This window comes from Pseudorca crassidens, chromosome 19, assembly GCF_039906515.1.
Source record: "Pseudorca crassidens isolate mPseCra1 chromosome 19, mPseCra1.hap1, whole genome shotgun sequence".
Classification (NCBI taxonomy): Eukaryota; Metazoa; Chordata; class Mammalia; order Artiodactyla; family Delphinidae; genus Pseudorca; species Pseudorca crassidens.
The window spans coordinates 43,606,466-43,625,215 of NC_090314.1; the positions used below are offsets into that span (position 1 = coordinate 43,606,466).

Below are 18,750 nucleotides of genomic sequence, written 5' to 3' on the forward strand. Positions count from 1 at the left end.
AACTGCAGGCACAGTCTGGGCAGTCGCCGCCGGCCTTCCGCCTTCTGGAACCTTAGGCTTTGATGCTTCGATTTCGCAGGCTCTATGCTGCCATCGCATGCATCCAGTCCCTGCACCTCCCCGTCTCATCCTAGCCCCGCTACAGAGCTGGTTTCTTTATTCCCGTCTTGTAACTCTAGAAATGGAGGCTGTCTCCCTGCCTCTACTCTCCTTGGAGTCTCACCATAATATCCTCACATTCATTTTTAAACAATTCGATGACTTATAGAGTTGTGCAGCCATCGTTGCACATTTCCACCAACATGAAAAAGTCCCACCTGTGTACTTGCAGTCAATCCAGCGCCCGGCTCCAGCCCTAAGCCACCACTGATCTGATTTCTGTCTATAAACTTGCCTCTTCTGGATATTCTTATACATGAACTAATATGCAGTCTTTTGCTTCTGACTTCTTCCACTCCGTTTAAAGTTTTTGAGGTTCATCCATGCTGTAGCATGTACCAGTAGTCTGTTCCTTTCAGTGCTGAGTAATATCCCAATGCATGGATGTACTGTTTTATTTATCTGTTCAATACCAGTTGATGGACATTTTGAGTTTCCAGTTTGGGGCTGTCTTGAGTAATGCTGCTATGAATGTTCATGTAAGTGTCTTTGTATGTGCACGTGTCTTTACTTGGGTAGATTCCTACGAGTAGACTTGCTAGGTTGTATGGAAAGTTTATGTTTATCTTAAGCAATGGTCAAACTGTTTTTCAAAGTGGCTGCACCATTTTACATTCCTACCAGCAATATATGACAATTTGTTTCCTCATATCCTTGTCAAGACTTGTTGTCTGTCTCTTTCGTTATAGCCATCCTGACGGGAGTGAGGTGGTTTTAATTTGCATCGCTCTAATAATTAATGATCTTGAGCACCTTTTCATGTGCTTATTAGCCACTCATATATCTTATTTGGAAAAACACTTATTCAAATCTTTTTTTTTTTTTTTTGTGGTACGCGGGCCTCTCACTGTTGTGGCCTCTCCCGTTGCGGAGCACAGGCTCCGGATGCGCAGGCTCGGCGACCATGGCTCACGGGCCCAGCCACGGCATGTGGGATCTTCCCGGACCGGGGCACGAACCCGTGTCCCCTGCATCGGCAGGCGGACTTTCAACCACTGCGCCACCGGGGAAGCCCTATATGTGGATTTTTAAAAGTACGTTATACAGTACTACATGATCCAAGGTTGATTGAATCTGTAGATGGAAACTGGATAGGGAGGGCCGGCTGTAAAGTTATACTCAGATTTTCAACTGCTCAGGGGTCGTCGGTGCCCCTAACCCCTGTATTGTTCAGGGGTCAACCCTATTCTGGATACAAAGTCCCTAATCAAACATACGACTTGCAATTATTTTCCTCCAGTCTTCCAGAGGTTTGTTTTTTTTTTCTTTTTTTAAAAATTTTCTTAATGATGTCTTTTGAAGTGCACAATTTAAAAATTTTGGTAAAGTATAATTTATAAATTTTTTCTTTTGTCATTTGTGCTTTTGCTGTTGCATCTGAGATCTCTGCCTAACACAAGGTAGGAAGATTTTCCTGCATAATTTCTTCTAGAAGTTTTATAGTTTTAGCTCTTACATTTAGGTCTATGGCCTATTTTGAGTTAGTATTTGTACATCGTATAAAGGAAGGATCTAAACACATCTTTTGGCATGTGGATATTCAGTTGTCCCAGAACCATTTATCAAAAAGACTATCCTTTTCCCCATTGAATTGTCTTGGCACCTTTGTCAAAAATCAATTGACCAGCGCTTCCCTGGTGGTGCAGTGGTTAAGAGTCCGCCTGCCGATGCCAGGAACACGGGTTCGTGCCCCGGTCTGGGAAGATCCCACATGCCGCGGAGCAGCTGGGCCCGTGAGCCATGGCCCCTGAGCCTGCGCGTCCGGAGTCTGTGCTCCGCAAGGGAGAGGCCAGAACAGTGAGAGGCCCGCTTACCACAAAAAAAAAAAAAAAAAAATCAATTGACCAGGGACTTCCCTGGTGGTCCCGTGGTTAAGAAGCCACCTTCCAAACCACGGGACTTGGGTTCGATCCCTGGTCGGGAAACTAACATCCCACGTGCTGCAGGGCAACTGAGCCTGCGCGCCACAACTAGAGAGAAGCCCATGCTCTACCAGGAAGAGCACGCGTGCCGCAACTAAGACCCAACGCAGGCAAAAATAAATAAATAAATAAATAAAGAGTTGATATTAAGAAAAAAAAATCAATTGACCAGAAATGTAAGGGGTTTTATTTGGACTCTTGATTCTGTTCTACTGATCTATAAATCTATTCCTTTTTGTTTCTTTTGTTATTTAAGAAATTCAGATATAATTTATACACAGTAATACACATCCTCTTGAGTGTACAGTTCTGTGAGTCCTGTTGTACGTCCACCCGAGATATACACATCTCCATTACCTCCTCATAAGCTCCTCTGCTGTCAACCCCTCTCCCTCCTCCCCAACTCCAGATCTGCTTTCTGTCCTTAGCATTCTGCCCCCTCCAGAAAGTCATATAAATGGAATCCTATAGCCCTCAGCCCTCCAAGTCTGAGTTGGCTTCCCTCTCCAACCTATCCTTCAACATCCAGAGTGATTTTTCCAAAATATAAATCTGCCTGCTCCTCTGTGCCTCTACTTCAGCCCAGATGGACCCTGCAGGGTCTGGCCTCTGCCCATAGTTCCTGCTGGTCTGGACAGACAGGATAGATGGCTCGTAAACCCGGTTTACAGAACAACCACCCAAGGGCTTGTCAGTACCACACATTCCTGGGTCTTGGCCCCAGAGACCGAGATTCAGTAGTTGGGGAGGGGCCCAGGGATCTGTTTTTTTATACAAGCCTAGGGAGATTTGGAGGCCATGGTCACAGGCCACGCTTTGAGAAACAGAGCTGAGTACAAAGCCTTTCCCCACACCTTCCACACCTGCTCAACTGCACCTGTGTGGCCTCCTCTCTTTCCTTCTCCACCCCACTCTGCCTACGCATGCTCTGTCCCGTTTAGTCAAGGGCTTTGACGTTTGTTCCATCATCATGAAAGGTGCCCCCCCCCCACTTCCCATCCACCAATCCAAATCTCTCTGCCCCATACAACTTCCCCTCTGCTCAACTGTCACTTCTACAGAGAAGTCTTCCCTAACTCCCTGGGTAAGCCATTCTCCCAGCATAGTTGTCTCCTGTCATTTCTTTCTTTCTTTTTTTTAAGTTAATTAATTAATTTATTTTTGGCTGCGTTGGGTCTTTGTTGCTGCGAATGGGCTTTCTCTAGTTGCGGCGAGCAGGGGCTACTCTTTGCTGCTGTGCGTGGGGTTCTCATTGCAGTGGTTTCTCTTGTTGCGGAGCACAGGCTCTACGTGCACAGGCTTCAGTAGTCGTGGCTCGTGGGCTCTAGAGCGCAGGCTCAGTAGTTGTGGCTCGCGGGCTCTAGAGTGCAGGCTCAGTAGTTGTGGCGCACGGGCTTAGTTGCTCCGCGGCATGGGGGATCTTCCCGGACCAGGGCTCGAACCCGTGTCTCCTGCATTGGAAGGCGGATTCTTAACGACTGTGCCACCAGGGAAGCCCTCTCCTGTCATTTCTTATTATTTGTGTGATTCTTTGATTAACACCAGTCTCCCTGATTGGGCTGCATGAAGATAAGGGTGGGGTCTGTTTTGTTGCTCACTGTATCCCCAGTGCTAAGCATGGGGTTGGCATATACTAGGTACTTAACAAATATTAGTTGAGTGGATGAAGGAATGATTGAGTGAGTTGTCTACTATGTTTTGCACAAGCTGTCTAGTGGCCCGGGTGACCCTGCCCCCTCCCCCACATCTTTGCTTAGTCCGCTCGTACTGGTTTTTCCAAGGAAAACACAGTTTGGAGAAAGTTGAGCCTGGAGCCACTCCTTCTTGGTCCCCCAGGGCAGACCTCTTATCACCCCTATGAATTGTTGGTTAACCCACTGTCACCCACTTGGGCTGGAAGGCGGCTGCTGCCTTTGATCTCAGCCTTCCAGGCCCTCTCTCCACCCTTGAGTTTGCCTAGTGCAGAAGGAGAGCGCTAAGGGGAGTCCCCTGGCACCTGGCCAGACCTTTCCCCAAATCACTCCTCCTGCTATGAGACCTTGCCTAACCCCTTCGATTTTAGAAGGGGAAGCTGAGACCCTGGACTTTGCTTGGAAGGGAAGATATATGCTGGGTGCCTCTGAGGGGCCAGGGTGCAGTCTGGGTGGCCAGACTGTGGCTGGAGGTCAAGGGGCAGGCCATGTTGCTGGACTCCCTCTGGCTGGCTTCCCTCTTTCACAGAGTGCCCTTTGCTCCAGGGGGGTAGGACCCTGAGCAGCAGACAGGCCCCCTAAATTGGCCAATGAACAGACCAGGTCTGGGGAGGGGCATGGGGAAGAGTGGGCTGGGCCATTTTCCCTGACTTTCCAGGCCCCAGCCTCTCCCTCCCAGGTCATGAGGATACTAGATCTTCGCTCTCGAGGCAGTTCAGTTCGACTGTCTCTCCCCTGGCACCTGCTAAGAAGGACAAAAACAATCCCAGCCAGCGTAGAGTGTCAGGGAGTCCCCGCCCCTCCTCCTGTGCTTCCTCCTCCCCTGCCCCTCCTTCAGGCCCCGCCCCCACCTGCCCAGGATAATTTGTTTCCTTGGGCCAGGAGCCTGGACAACAGAGCTCAGCCTGCCCCCACTTCTGCGTCCAGTCAGGACACCCTCATGCCACCCGTAGAGAAGAGGGAGCAGATTTGAAGTCAAGTCCAGGCATCTGATGTTCCTAGATAGAGCCGGACTTCGAACGCTGTGTCCTGCTACTCCTGCTGGGGCTTCTCCAGGTAAGGGGACCGAGATCGGTCCCAGACGACAACCTGCTCCCACCCCGCAGCCGCACCAGGGCCCCAGGCTGTGCCAGTCTCAGGGCCAGGAGCTGGCTGGCCGGATGCCCAGGTGGACAGGACGGGCGGCCGCCTGGCTCCCCCTCCCCTTCCCCCCTCAGTGATGTCAGGCCAAGGGCGGGGACAGGAGGGGGACAGGTAATTAAGGGCTTGGAGTCTCCCTCCCTAAACCGGTGGCCCCAGCCAGGTGTACCAACACCCAGGGTCCAGGTAAGGACCAGAGCGGGCATTTCATCTTGGGGTCGGGGAGCACCGGCAGATGCAGGATCAATAAGGAAAAAGATCTGGCCTCCTGCTGTGTTGCTCTAGCGGCCTCGCTTTCTCTTTCTCTCCAGTCTCCCATGCCGCCCCCTCCTCACCGTCTACCCCCAGTCTCTCCCTATGCTCACTTCCCGTTCTGCCTGGTCCTTCGTCCTTCTCCGCATCTCCCCCTCCCTAACCTCCCCTACCCCAGACACACTCAGGAACCAGCTGATGGGGTCGGGGAAGCAAGATACCCCGTGGAGACGTGGCTTTCCCGCTGAAACTAGCCCTTCCCCACATTCCCAGAGAGCTAGGAGAGGAGTCCGAATACCGAGGGAGCTGCCCCAAGTCTCTCCCTAGCTCAGTCTGACTTGACCCCAGTTTGAGTTCCCCCAAGTCTTTATTAAAGACAGACGTCTCCGCGGGGGCAGCGGGGCACCCACCAATTTGGAGGGCAGTAAAGGAGAGGGATTCTCTTAATTGCTAGAGCTCCGTCTCTCTGGATTGTATCCTGACTCAGGAACACAGGGTCCTGCCCTCGGGTGGGAAGGTGGGGGTGGGGCAGGCCCGGGGGACGTGGGGTGGTCTCTTCTGGCTTCAGAAAGAAGTGGTCTCGGCAGGCTGGAGGGCTAGATGTTGGGGGATCTGCAGCTCGGGGGGGCCTGGGAAGAGTGTGTGTGCGTGCGGGGCGGGGAGGGCTGCCTCGTCTGTCTGAATAGGCTGAGGAAAGACCCGGTCCGAGTCTGGGTCTCCCTGGCACGTTGGGGATGGAGAATGCACCTGCCCGCCATTGTCAGGCCTTGCAACCCCACTGCCCCTCAAGAATGCCCCCTCTTGGTCTGCCTGTCCTGGACTCTGCTCTCCCCTCTCCCCCTGATATCCTGCTGGGGAGGCCCCCCGTGAAGGCTAGCAGCCTGTAATGATTAACTCCACAGACACTCCAGCATTCTTCCCAAATTAAACTTTAAAAGAGCTGCCCCCCGGACTCCCATTGGGCGTTTTTTCCCTAGCTAGGGAGTGGGCGGGGCCTCAGGGTCCGTGGCCCTCCCCCCAGCTCCGGGTCATCTAGGGGTTTCCCGCCTCCTCACCTGGGCCCTCACCCTAAGGGCTCCCCCACGGGTAGAGCCTTTCCCCCCCCTCACACACTAAAACCCGATGGGGGCGGGGCGTGGGGTCCTGGGCCAGGCCGGGGCCTTCCCGCCACCTCCCGGCGCTTCCAGCCCCTCCCCCTCCCCTGGGAGGTACCGAAGGTGGCCTTGTTTTCTACGGGCCTCTAACTGGGCCCTGCCACCCGCCCTCGGGGCCAGCCAGGTGGGGCAGGATTCTGGAAGTAAACAAGGAGGCTGAAGGCCTGGAGGACGGGAAGGAGGGTGGGGCCGGAGCCGCCGGGGCCGGAGAGGCTGCTGGGGAAGCCAGCGCTGGGATTCGCAGTAATGAGGGGACAGATTGATTTGGGGGGTCGATTTCTTCAATATAACCTTCCCAGGGCCCCAGTTTGAAAGCTTCAGCTCTCTTGGCGATGGGGGTGGAGGCTGCCCAAGCCGGGCAGCTAGGACCCCGTTTCTGCTCCCTTTTCTCTTTGGTCCCCACTGCCCCATGCCTGTCTTGCCTTAGAAGGGTCTGGAGAGCAGGGTGGAGGAATCTGAAGGCTAAACCCATCCTGAGTCAGCCTTCCTGCCCACAGAGGCCAGACTCTAGTCTGACTTAAATCTACCCTCTTCCCTTCCAAATGCTGCCCAGATTCCTCTTCCCTCTGGGATGGGGGAGGACCCAGTCCTCTGGGCCCCAGACCACCGCACTGTTGGTCTCTGGCTTCCCGGTGGAGGTAGCCCCTGCAGCCCCTCCCCTAGTCCTCCTCGGAACGAAGTCACCAGGGCTGGCTGCCAGAGGTTAGACGGGTGCGAGTGGAGTGTTGATGTGCCGGTGTCTCTGGATGTTCGATGGTGGGTGTGTCTTCCCCTTCCCGGCAGGACCCCCCTGGCTCTCTCTCTCCTGGCCTTCCCCTGTCTGCCTGTCTGTGTCTGTCCTCTTGTGTGTCTTGACTTTCTACTCCTGTTCCTGAGTACACGTCTGGCCAGGACAGCCAGGAGAGTGTATTAATTAGAAGGACCCTCATCCCCCAGGGGTGATGAGGATGAGCCCCATGGGCCAGCTGAGTCCTGGGTGCTAAGGGTGGGCAGCGGCAGCAGAATGAAAGTCTTGAGGGCCCCAGACAGGAGAGGGAGCACTGCATGTTTCTTTGGGTTACTTTGGGTGCACTAGGGGCACCCCTGAGAGGTCAGCTCCACTCCAGATGGGCTTCTGAATCCAGGCCAGGCCTTTCTTCTCTTCCTCCTGGGTGAGGGGGCTCCTGGGCTGGGTGGTGGCTACTGGGGCCCATTGCAGGTGCCACCTGTGCTGGAAGAGTCGGAGCTAGGCCAAGGGTGGGAGGAGGAGATGATGTCAGAGGAGCCTCAGCGCCCCCCTCCCCACATCCTCCTCCTCCCCCGTCCTGTTCCCGGCCCCTCCCCCATTCCTCCCAGGCCAGTAGGTTGGGGGGGGAGTGGAGGGGGTGGGTAGAGGCAGGGTTGTTTGTTTCTCCTAAGCCAGGAAGTTGTGCAGATGAGTCAAGTTTGAATGGAGAGCCCCAGGCAGTGCTGTCCCACCCCACCCTGACTCACCTGTCCCCCAGATCTCCTAAATGCCCTCACTTAAGGGTTGGGGACCTGCCTCATCCTGGGGGGGCGGGGGTCAATCCCAGGTACCTTAGGCACCGAACAGCACCGGCCCAGTGTCTGGAGAGCAAGTAGGGGGCTGAACTGTGAGTCTTCCCAGGTCCTCCCAGGTCTCAGCCCAGCCAAAAGTGTCTTGGTTCCTGTGGGGGAGGGGCCTGCAATGCCTCTACCCGCTAGTGGGCACCTTTGCCTCGTCTCTTCTCTCCTTACTCGTCCTGGATGCCTGTGGGTGATAAGACAGGGTAAGACCCTGGCCTTGCCTGGGGTGGCCGGGCATCTTCAGACCAGTGGGTGGATAAGACAGGTGCACAGTAATTGGCGCAGAGGGCCCAGCACAGTGTGGAGAGGGAGCCCTTCAGTCTGAATGTGGAAAATCCAGGAAGGCTTCTCAGAGGAAGTGGCTCGGCATTGAGGCCTTAAGAAATTTAGGCAGGAGGAGGAGCCTGGGGAAGGCACACAAGGTTTGGGGGCTGCTAGGGCGAGGGCCCCCAGGCTAGCTTCCTCCCTCCCACAGCAGCTGAGCCCGCCTCCTGCCCTCCTGGCTCCTGTCCTTCCGCACCTCCTTCTCCCCTTCTGTGCATCACTCCGCACTTGGGAAGGCGTTGCCACAACAGGCTCTGACAGCAAAGCGCTGGAAAAACCTGGGGCAGAGCCCAGAGGAGTGAATGCCCCACGTTCAGAAAGGGTGACACCGACACGCTGAGCCCCAGACCGTCCGTGCGTCATGGAGTCTGTTGCCGCTGCCTGTCTTGTGGTGGGGGACCCTCACAGCTCTTCCCCTGGACAACCTGGGCCTAAGGAAGAGCACTGGACTTGGAGCCCAAACACCGGGTTCCACTCCCTGGCTCACCTGTGGTGGGGCAACGATGCTTCCTTCTCAGGAACTCAGTGTCCCCTGTGTTAAAATGGGCACAATCTACCCTTCCTCAAAGGCTCCAGGGAATGCCAGTTAGGGGGGAGCAAGGAGGTGCTGTGTAAACTCTGGGGGCACCTTGACAGCAGGGTGAAGTCAGGAGGTCTGGGTCCTCTTGGCCCCTCTCCCCAGGACAAGGGCACAGGAGCAGCTGTGTCAGCCCCCTCTTCTCCCTCAGATGTCATGGAGCTGGGTCTGTCTCCACCTCATCTCAGCAGCTCCCCAGAAGACCTGTACCTGGCCCCCGGGACCCCTCCTGGGACTCCCCCACCTCCTGATGTTCCTCTGTCTGGGGAGGTGAAGAGGTCCCAGCCTCTGCCCATTCCGACCAGCAGGTAAAATGGGGTGACGGCTGAGGGGGGCCAGGGGGGAGTGGTCAGCGCTGGGGTAATGCACAGAAGCTTGCAGTCAACTCCTCACTCCCCCCTCCTTCCCCCCACACCGCCCAGGAAACTTCTTCGACAGGAGGAGCTGCGGTCAACCTCTCTACCCTCCATCCCCAACCCCTTCCCCGAGCTCTGCAGTCCTCCTTCACAGACCCCCATTCTTGGGGGGCCCTCCAGTGCAAGGGGGCTGCTCCCTCGAGACACCAGCTGCCCCCATGTGAGTTGTCCTGGGAAAAAGAAGGCAGGGAGCGTGGGGTGCTATGGGACAGGGCTGGACACAGTGCCGCCCCGGAGGAGGTGGGGGGATTTGGTCAGGGATCCCTGAGGGTAGAGCAGACGGGGGACGGGAGAGAACCATCCTTTGCCCTTCCCCGAGTCTTCTGCCATTCCTGGGGCACAGGTCATAAAGGTGTACAGTGAAGATGGGGCCTGCCGGTCAGTGGAGGTGGCAGCGGGCGCCACGGCTCGCTACGTGTGTGAGATGCTGGTGCAGCGATCTCATGCCTTGAGTGACGAGAACTGGGGGCTGGTGGAGGGCCACCCCCACCTAGCACTGGGTGAGTTGGGGTGCAGGGGGCTGCCTGGCCCGGGAGTCAATGCTTCACACCTTGGGCTAGGCCGGTGGCCCATCCGGGAGGCCTCGTTGGTCTCCACTGACCCCTGCTCTTTGCCCTTGACCCTAGAGCGGGTCTTGGAGGACCATGAATCGGTGGCGGAAGTGCAGGCTGCCTGGCCCATCGGCGGAGACAGCCGCTTTCTCTTCCGGAAGAACTTTGCCAAGTACGAGCTGTTCAAGAACACCCCAGTGAGTGTGTGTGTGTGGGGTCTGGGCACTGGGACACCCCAATCCCCACCCTGGACCCTCAGTCCCTGACTCCTGGCTCCTTTTTCCCCCAGCACTCCCTGTTCCCAGAAAAGATGGTCTCCAGCTGTCTGGACGCACACACGGGCATATCCCACGAAGACCTCATCCAGGTGAGGGGACACCCCCATTTCACGGCATGTCCATGACTCCGCAGGAATGCCCAGTGCTTCTTGGCCCTTAAGCCTGTGCCTTCCGTCTTTGGGGTGGAAAACCCAGCGCAGCCCTAAGTGACCGTGGACAAGTCACTTTCTCTGCCTGACCATCAGTTTCTTTGTTAAATGAAGACAATAAATGCATGTGAAGCACCTCCTGCCATAAAGGAAGGGCCTGGGAAGCCCTGTGTGTGTGTGTGTGTGTGTGTGTGTGTGCGCGCGCGCGCGTGTGTGCGTGTGTGTGTGTGTCTGTGTGTGTGTGTGTGTCTGTGTCTGTGTCTGTGTGTCTGTGTCTGTGTGTCTGTGTGTCTGTCCATTTCTAGGCCTCTCACCCTGCTCTCCTCTGGCCTCAGAACTTCCTGAATGCAGGCAGCTTCCCAGAGATCCAGGGCTTCCTGCAGCTCCGGGGGTCAGGACGCAAGCTTTGGAAACGCTTCTTCTGCTTCCTACGCCGGTCTGGCCTCTATTACTCCACCAAGGGCACCTCCAAGGTGAGGTCTTGAGGGTGACAGCCCCAGCCCCTCAGATACCCCATCCCTGGTCCTTCTAGGAGCTGCCCCTTCTCTGTTGGAACTCCTGGACCTTCCCCCCTCTAGGCCCTGAGACCCACAGCTGCTCTTCTTTCCCTCCCAACTTACCTGCCTCAGGAGTTAGCAGTGGGAGAGGCAGTGAACTGAGTTCAAGTCCTGGCTCTACTTCTGTGTGCTGTGTGACTTGGGGCACCTCTCTGCTCCTCTCTGGGCCTGAATTCTCCCCAGCTGGCTTAGGGGGGCAGTGGTGGGGGATGGGGTCTGCCTTTACCGAGTGTTGCTCCCTTGTGCTGTGCAGGACCCGAGGCACCTGCAGTATGTAGCGGATGTGAACGAGTCCAACGTGTACGTGGTGACCCAGGGCCGCAAGCTCTACGGCATGCCCACGGACTTTGGCTTCTGTATCAAGGTGAAGAGCCTGGCCTGGTCTGGGAGACAGCAGGAGCTTCTAAGCACCAGGATCCTACCTGGGGCTTCTAAGCTCCCTCTGGGACCCCCAGACTCCTCTCCCTGCACCCTGCCCTGCCCCACGGAGACGGGAGACGGGAGATGATCTCTGGTCCTAAAGGCAGATATAGGACCAGCCGGTTTCCTCTCCCCGCAGCCAAACAAGCTTCGAAATGGCCACAAGGGGCTTCGCATCTTCTGCAGTGAGGATGAACAGAGCCGCACCTGCTGGTTAGCCGCCTTCCGCCTCTTCAAGGTGAGGTCCTGGCACTGGCTTGGGGGGCTGGCCCAGCCCTGGGGATCCCTGGGGTGAGGGAGGAGTTATAGCTCTGCCCTCAGGAAGGCTCCAGAATGAGGGGGCATCACAACCTTGCTCTCTCAGAATCCTTGGTCCAAGGCTGGAGTCTCAGCTCTGGCTTCAGGAAAGGCCCTTATCCAGGGGCAGAGATGTAGCCCTGCTCTTGGGGAGCTCTGGTCTGGGTAGGGGGCGGTGCCACCGCCCAGCTCCCAGCACCTGCTTGACCTCCGGCCTTTTTTCTCTCTCCACCTCCCAGTATGGGGTGCAGCTGTATAAGAATTATCAGCAGGCACTGTGCCGCCACCTGCGCCCACCCTGTGTGGGTTCCCCGCCCTTGGTGAGTGTGCCCAGAGGTGTTAGTGTGGGGAGACGGGGGAGGCACCCAGGCCCCGTGCCGGGGATACTTGGGTCCTGCTTTGACCCATCCCCCCACCCTGTCCAATCTGCAGAGGAGTGTCTCAGACAACACCCTGGTGGCCATGGACTTCTCTGGCCACGCCGGGCGTGTCATCGAGAACCCCCGGGAAGCTCTGAGTGCCGCCTTGGAGGAGGCCCAGGCCTGGAGGGTTTGTTCTGGGGACCTACTCTCCACATGGGTTTCCATGGAGTGGGAAGAGGAAAGCGAGGGGAGAGGGGAGGCCCCCAGCTGCGGAAAGAGGCTCTGTATTCTTCAGGGGCTGGTAATACCCCAGCCACGCCCTGACCCCCCGTGTCCCTCACTTGCTCTGCAGAAGAAGACGAACCACCGACTAAGCCTGCCCACCCCGAGCTCCGGCACGAGCCTCAGTGCAGGTGGGTGAGGGCCCGCCGTCCCCAGGAGTGGGGACTGCCATGGCTTCTCTGCGCGTTCCTCACGGGGGGGTTAGAACGAGGGTCCCCGCCCTGGAGTGACCGCCCCTCTGCCTCTCCTCACCCCAGCCATCCACTGCACCCAACCCTGGTTCCACGGACGCATTTCCCGCGAGGAGAGCCAGCGGCTCATCGGGCAGCAGGGCCTGGTAGACGGGTAAGGGGCAGGGCTGGGCAGGGCAGCAGCGCCGGGGACAAGAGAGACGTGGGTCAAGGTGGCAGCCGTGTGTCCTCGGGTAATGTTGCCCTGTCTCCTGGCAGCGTGTTCCTCGTGCGAGAGAGCCAGCGGAACCCGCAGGGCTTTGTCCTCTCGCTGTGCCATGTGCAGAAAGTCAAACATTACCTCATCATGCCGGTGAGTAGTCCCAGGTTCCTGCTGCAGTGGAGATGCAGGAGTCCCAGCAACCTGCCCTCCTCGCCAGGCCCCCTCCCCACGCTGGCCCCCAGTGTGCCTGGGGTCTCCCGCTCTTTCCTTCCTCCTGCTCAAGCTGTGGGGACCTCAGCCCTGACCCAGGAGGGAGCTCATTCGGCCCCGGGCCCCTCCCTGACCTCCCACCCCCTATGGCCACACCCCAGAGCGAAGAGGAGGGGCGCCTGTACTTCAGCATGGACGAGGGCCAGACTCGCTTCACCGACCTGCTGCAGCTTGTGGAATTCCACCAGCTGAACCGCGGCATCCTGCCCTGCTTGCTGCGCCACTGCTGCACCCGCGTGGCCCTCTGACCACCACACAGGCAGGCCTGCGTCTCAGCCCACTCTGCGCTGCTCCTAGGGTGGACGCGGAGGGGGCAGGAAGTGGGGCCAGGGTCATCATGAATGGCTGGGGGCTCCCCCACCCCGGTTTCCTCCTCTGCTCCTGGCCTCCCTCAGGCCGAAAGTGCTCCCCGCCTGGTCCACCTTAACTTCTCCTTAAGGGAAGGCACTTGGGTGGGCATCTCCCCTTCGTGGCGCTGCTCTGGGGCAGGGCATTATGGGAGAAATGGGGGCAGCCCCGGTGGTCTTTTGTTTGTTTGTTTGTTTGTGGGTTTTTTTGCGGTTATGCGGGCCTCTCACTGTTGTGGCCTCTCCCATTGCGGAGCACAGGCTCCGAACGCGCAGGCTCAGAGGCCATGGCTCATGTGGGATCTTCCCGGACTGGGGCACGAACCCGTGTCCCCTGCATCGGCAGGCGGACTCTCAACCACTGCGCCACCAGGGAAGCCCAGCCCCGGTGGTCTTTACACTCCACACTTTGTACAGACTGAGAGGCCAGTTGATCTCTGTTTTATACTAGTGACAATAAAGATTATTTTTTGGTACTCACAGGCGTGAGTTCTGTCTGGCAAGGCACGGTTAGGTGGAGTAGAGAGGAGGGGTGGGCACCCGTCAAGGCCTTGAGAATGTGTCGGATGGATCGAGGCCACATGCTGGCCAAGCCTGGATGTTTCTTTTTTTTTTTGTATATCCCATCTCCCCACTAATCCCCCAGTCATTTCTTAGAAACCTGGATGTTTCTTGAGGTCCTCTTTTGGTCATCTGAGAGTTTCCAGTGCCCAACATGGAGCCTGGCCCATAGTGGGTGCCCAAGGATTGCTTGTTAAATGAATGAATGGACAGGGGACTGTCATCCAGGTGAGGTTTCCTGACAGGACCTAAAGCTATGGAGGTCACTCTGACAGGGCCTGGGAGCTGGAGATGAGTCAGACAGCATCCGTGTCCTTGGCAAGTCCTGGGCTACCTGGCGAGATAAGGAGTCCTGAGAAACGCACGATCTACCACCACCAAGTCACACAATGGCTCTGTTACCTTACCTCCAACAGGTCCCTGTGACGCACCCCCCACCCCCCGCCCTGTCAACCCTCTCCGTCCTCCCCAACCCCAGGTCTGCTCCCTGTCCTTACAGTTGGTTCTACGCCCTCCAGAAAGTCCTATAAATGGAACCCCACAGCACTCAGCCCTGTGGGTCTGGCTTCCCTCTCCAGTCTGTCCTTCAGCATCCAGAGTGATCTTTCCAGAATATCACTCCGCCTGTTCCCCCGTGCCTCCACTTCAGCCCCGATGCACCCTGCAGGGTCTGGCCTCTGCCCACTGCCCATACCAGCCCATGTTTTTGTCGAAGAGCTTTATAGTTTCAGCTCTTACATGATGGGGGAGCTTTATAAGAAAGGTATCAGACTGGTAACACCTGAACTCCTGCTCAATCTTCAGATCGCAGAGATAGACCCTCCCTCCACACGTGTGAACCTCAACGGGTCATTATTTTTGCCAAGAAATCAAGCTCCCTGAATCCAATGACTAGTTTATCGGAAATAAAAGGAACAGAGGAACATGTGAAATGACACATGGGGATACAATTACCAAAATCCAGATTGGGGAACTACAGAACAGATAACCCAGTTTCTTCTTCAACAACAAAAAATTACAAGAGAAAAGACGGGGTTTCAAGAAATTTAGACATCTATCAAGCAGATGTAATGTGTTGACCTATTTGATTCAAATCCAAACTAGAGAACTGGAAGAAGCATTTATGAGCAATTGGGGGAAATTTGAACTCTGATGAGATATTTGGTAATATTAAGGAACTATGGTTAACTTTTTAAGGGGTGATAGTGGTATTGTGGTTTTTTTTTTTTTAAGTCTATACGTTTAAGAGATTCATTCTGAAGTATTGATGGGTGAAATGATGTCTCAGCTTTGTTTTTTAAATAACCCAGAGGTTAGGGGAGAGAGTGAGTATAGTCATAGGTTGACCATGAGTTGACATTGAAGCCGGGTAATTATTCTTTAATTTTGTATAAGCTTGAAAATCTAGAATAATTTAAAAAAAAATTAATGTAGGATCTCTCCCCAAATCTTTGAGATTGGCTGGGCACGAGGTGGTGGGATCCCATTTTGCAGGTGAGGAAACTGACTCCTCGTCGAGGAGAACTGCCCCAAATCAGTGGGAGAGCCAGGTCTGGCCCGTTCCCCTGCCCCTGCCAGGCTGACTTCCAGGTGGAATTCCCAAGTGGCCTGTAGGGGGGTCCTCCCCTGGAGAGCCCCCTCCCTTCTCTGCAGCCCTCTGGCTGATGGGAGGTGTTGTCCTGAGGTGACCTTGAGAAGGACCGACCTCTACAGCCAGCCCTCGGGCCAGGCTTGGCAGCTCCAGCAGCCACTCGTGACCGAAGCATCCCCAACCCTGGCTAATCCCAGGCTGGGGAGCCAGGCCTGTCAGACAGAGGTGGGCAGAAAGGCCTCATCCATCCTCAGCCTGGAACCTTCCGGGGTTTACCCTGAAGAACTTACTGCAGCCCAGGTGTGAGAGGGGTGCAGATTTTGTTTCTTTTTTAGCAGGGTTTAAGGAGGCAGGGACCAGTGCAACCTGCTGCCTGCCACCTGCTACCTGCCACGGTTCCCAGAACCATCCTACCAGTGGCTGCCCCTCGGGCTCGAGCTGGCTGGTACTGGCTGTGTGCTGGCCATGGATGCCCAGGGCCACTTCCGAAGCATGGGTGCAAGGGGTCCAGGCCGGGGTGAGAGTAAAGGGGTTACAATGAGTCACCTCTTAAGCATGTCCAGGGATTTAGGCTGCATAAAAACAGGACACAGGACTTCCCTGGTGGCGCGGTGGTTAAGAATCCGCCTGCCAATGCAGGGGACACGGATTCGATCCCTGGTCTGGGAAGATCCTACATGCCACGAAGCAACTAAGTCCGTGTGCCACAACTACTGAGCCTGCGCTCTAGAGCCCTCGAGCCACAACTACTGAAGCCCGCATGCCTAGAGTCTGTGCTCCGCGACAAGAGAAGCCACTGCAACTAGAAGCCCGCGCACCACAATGAAGAGTAGCCCCCACTCACTGCAACTAGACAAAGCCCAGTGCAGCAATGAAGACCCAGCACAGCCAAAAAATAAATAAATGTTAAAAAAAAAAAAAAAGCTCTATTTAAAAACAAACAAACAAAAAACAGGACAGTGTCCCCTCACAGCCTAAGACACAGGGCAGGAGACAAAGCCCTTCTATGTCAATCAGCTAATTGGAGGATGTGAGACAGAGATCATTCCCATTTTATAAATGGGAAACTGAGGTTCAAAGAGAGTCCCCCCCGAGGTCATAGATGCAGTTAGGGACAGAGGTCAGACTCACCCCATCTTGCGAGTGGTGAACACAGTCCTTCCTCGCCCTGTCCTTTTTCTCTGCCCCCTTCCTTCTCAGGGCCACCATGAGGGACCTGGACTGCTGGGGGCCTTTCGAGGCAGCAGCTGGCTCAGCCCTGAGCTGGATACTGGAAATCGGCAGCTGGACATCCTTGGTGAGTGGCTGAGACTGCTGGCTTCCTGGAGGAGAGGCAGCAGTTGAGAATGCGGGAGACAAGGGCCCCTCAGCTCACAGAGAGACCAGGGCAAGATTCCCCAGCTCTGAGGATGCAGCATGACCCCCAGAGGCCAGACAGCAGAAGGGACTCCCAAGGAGAGCTGCAGTGCTAGATAGCGGAGGCCTGTGGTTATGAGGAAATCTGGGCTGGTGGGAGGAGGCGGGGCAGGTAGAGGCTAGTGCCTCAGATATTGTCTTTTCAATATTAAGTTATTGGGTTTGGTTATCTTAAAAAATGTCCTTGTTAAAGAACATTTCAGAAACCGGTAAAAGACTTTGGGAAAGAAAAGGAAATTCCCCATATCTCCCCCTGCTGAGGACGCAAGCATTGAGAGAGGGTGGTGCAGGGCCACACGCAGGGAGCTGGCCCTAAAAGGCCTGTAGTACGTCACGGACACCGGCTCCTGGGGCTAGTGTGGGTGCTGTGAGCCTGGCGCCAAGGCGCAGAGCTGTCCTTGGCAGCAACTGGGCCTGTAGGAGAGTGTGGCCACAGGGTTGGCCTCCCTGCCTGCTCAGGTATGGAGGGCAGGGAGGGCTGGTGCCAACTTTCTGGACTCTGGGAAAAGGTGGGCATGATTCTAGGGGAGCCCATCTCTCCTAGGATGTCCTGGGAGGGTCATCCAGACAGACAAAACTCTGGCCAGTTCATTCTCTCCCTGCTCCCCAGACATCCTGGTCAATGAAATCTATGCAGCCTCCAAGTTCATGAGCGGAGGACCTCCTGGTGCAGGCCTGAGGGTTCCACCTCAGGTCAGTGACCCTGTCTGGCTCCTTCCTCTTGCTCCGGTGCCAGACACACCAAGGAGGGAGGGAGGGAGGAAAGGAGAGAGGCAGGGGAGCCCAAGGACACTCAGAAAGATCCTTTCTTCTGAACTGTCTACATGAGCACTTTTCAAGTGTTCCAGCAGGGGTTTGGGGGCAGGTTGGGGAGCTCTGGAGGGAGCACTGCCTTTATATCTGGGAGTTCGGCTTCATGGTGTATTTGGGAAAAAAAAAAAAAAAAAAAAAGGCTTCCACTACTGAACCACCTCTCTGGTCCAGCAGGCAGAAGAGAGGAGCCAGAGAGGTCAGGGGTTGGTCCAACTTGCACAGAGGTTGGGGAGTGGTGGGGGTCTGTAGCAGAACCTCAGCTTTGGGGCGTGGGCGTGAGGTGTGCAGTAGTCTCTTCAGACAGAGCTTTCAGCTGGGGTAGGGAGTTGGGAGAGGAGGCAAAAGAGAGAATCGTATGTTGGGGGAGTTTTATGTTGCAGACTGGCATCAAGAACCACAGGGGAAAAAAATAAAATTAAAAAAAAAAAAAAAAAAAGAACCACAGGGGAGTGGGTGATCCTGGGGGCTGAGGCTGGTGCTCGGGGGTCCCTCATGATGTCCATACAGGAAGGGGTGTTGGGAAGCGGTAGCATTTGGGCTGAGAAGGGTCGTGCTGTACCAGGCCCTAATGAGGCCTGAAATTCAATCTCATGTGGGTTGAGCTATGATGGCTTCTAGCGTCCTCTTGCAGGGCCGCGTCTACCCCAAGGAAAGGGCAGGTTTTTCTTTCCCAGGCACCTGGAGGGCTGTTTAGTCGGAGCTGTGTTTTCATGGTAAGCAGTTTGTTTTTACTCGGATTGGGTTTATCTTGTGGTTCTGGGGAGACTGAGGGAGAGTGGTAAGCCAATGCCACTCTGTTAGGGCCGCCACGTGGATCCCTCTAAGGTCTCTGTAGTGGCGCTGGGCCCTGTGACCTTGGAGTGTGAGGGGAAGCTGTACACGGGGACAGAACGGGCCACCTGTACCCCCACAGACCCGCAGCCGATGGACGTGTTCCTCTGCATTTACTTGCCCAACGCACGCCCTGAGTTAGATCCAAGACAGTGTAGAAGTGCACATTCCTACCAGGCATTCCAGGGTATCTCCTTTCTTCCCTCTCCTCTTACATCCATCAGCCCGATACAGGTTCCCACCTTTTGGTTCCCTTCTCCCAAGCTGAGCCATCCGTCCCAGACATCTAAGGGATGAGCTGGGGGTGGGAAGGGGCGGCTGGGTGAGTAGGAGTGAGGATGCAGCCGGGGACCCATCCCACAGTCGCTCTGGCTCCGCAACACGTGCGCAAGATGATCTGCACCTTCCGCAAGCCCTTCCTTTCTCCTCTC

At 55.9% G+C, this 18,750-nt stretch overlaps 1 protein-coding gene across 3 annotated transcripts; it reads left to right on the forward strand.

The window, feature by feature from the left end:
* Window positions 1-4,630: 4,630 nt before the first annotated feature.
* GRB7 (growth factor receptor bound protein 7) lies at window positions 4,631-13,583 on the forward strand. Of its 3 annotated transcripts, XM_067714505.1 has the most exons (15): window positions 4,633-4,828; window positions 8,937-9,093; window positions 9,208-9,361; window positions 9,545-9,701; window positions 9,828-9,949; window positions 10,042-10,119; window positions 10,515-10,652; window positions 10,990-11,100; window positions 11,296-11,394; window positions 11,693-11,773; window positions 11,886-12,002; window positions 12,168-12,228; window positions 12,355-12,442; window positions 12,547-12,640; window positions 12,862-13,583. In XM_067714505.1, exons 1-15 carry the CDS (start codon window positions 4,765-4,767, stop codon window positions 13,006-13,008), a joined length of 1,668 nt encoding a protein of 555 aa, XP_067570606.1. In that variant the 5' UTR covers window positions 4,633-4,764; the 3' UTR covers window positions 13,009-13,583. The 3 variants fall into 3 exon arrangements, with proteins under 3 accessions (XP_067570605.1, XP_067570607.1, XP_067570606.1); XM_067714504.1 differs by having other exon boundaries at window positions 4,631-4,828; window positions 11,886-12,228; XM_067714506.1 differs by lacking the exon at window positions 11,886-12,002 and having other exon boundaries at window positions 4,632-4,828.
* The last annotated feature ends 5,167 nt before the right edge of the window (window positions 13,584-18,750 follow it).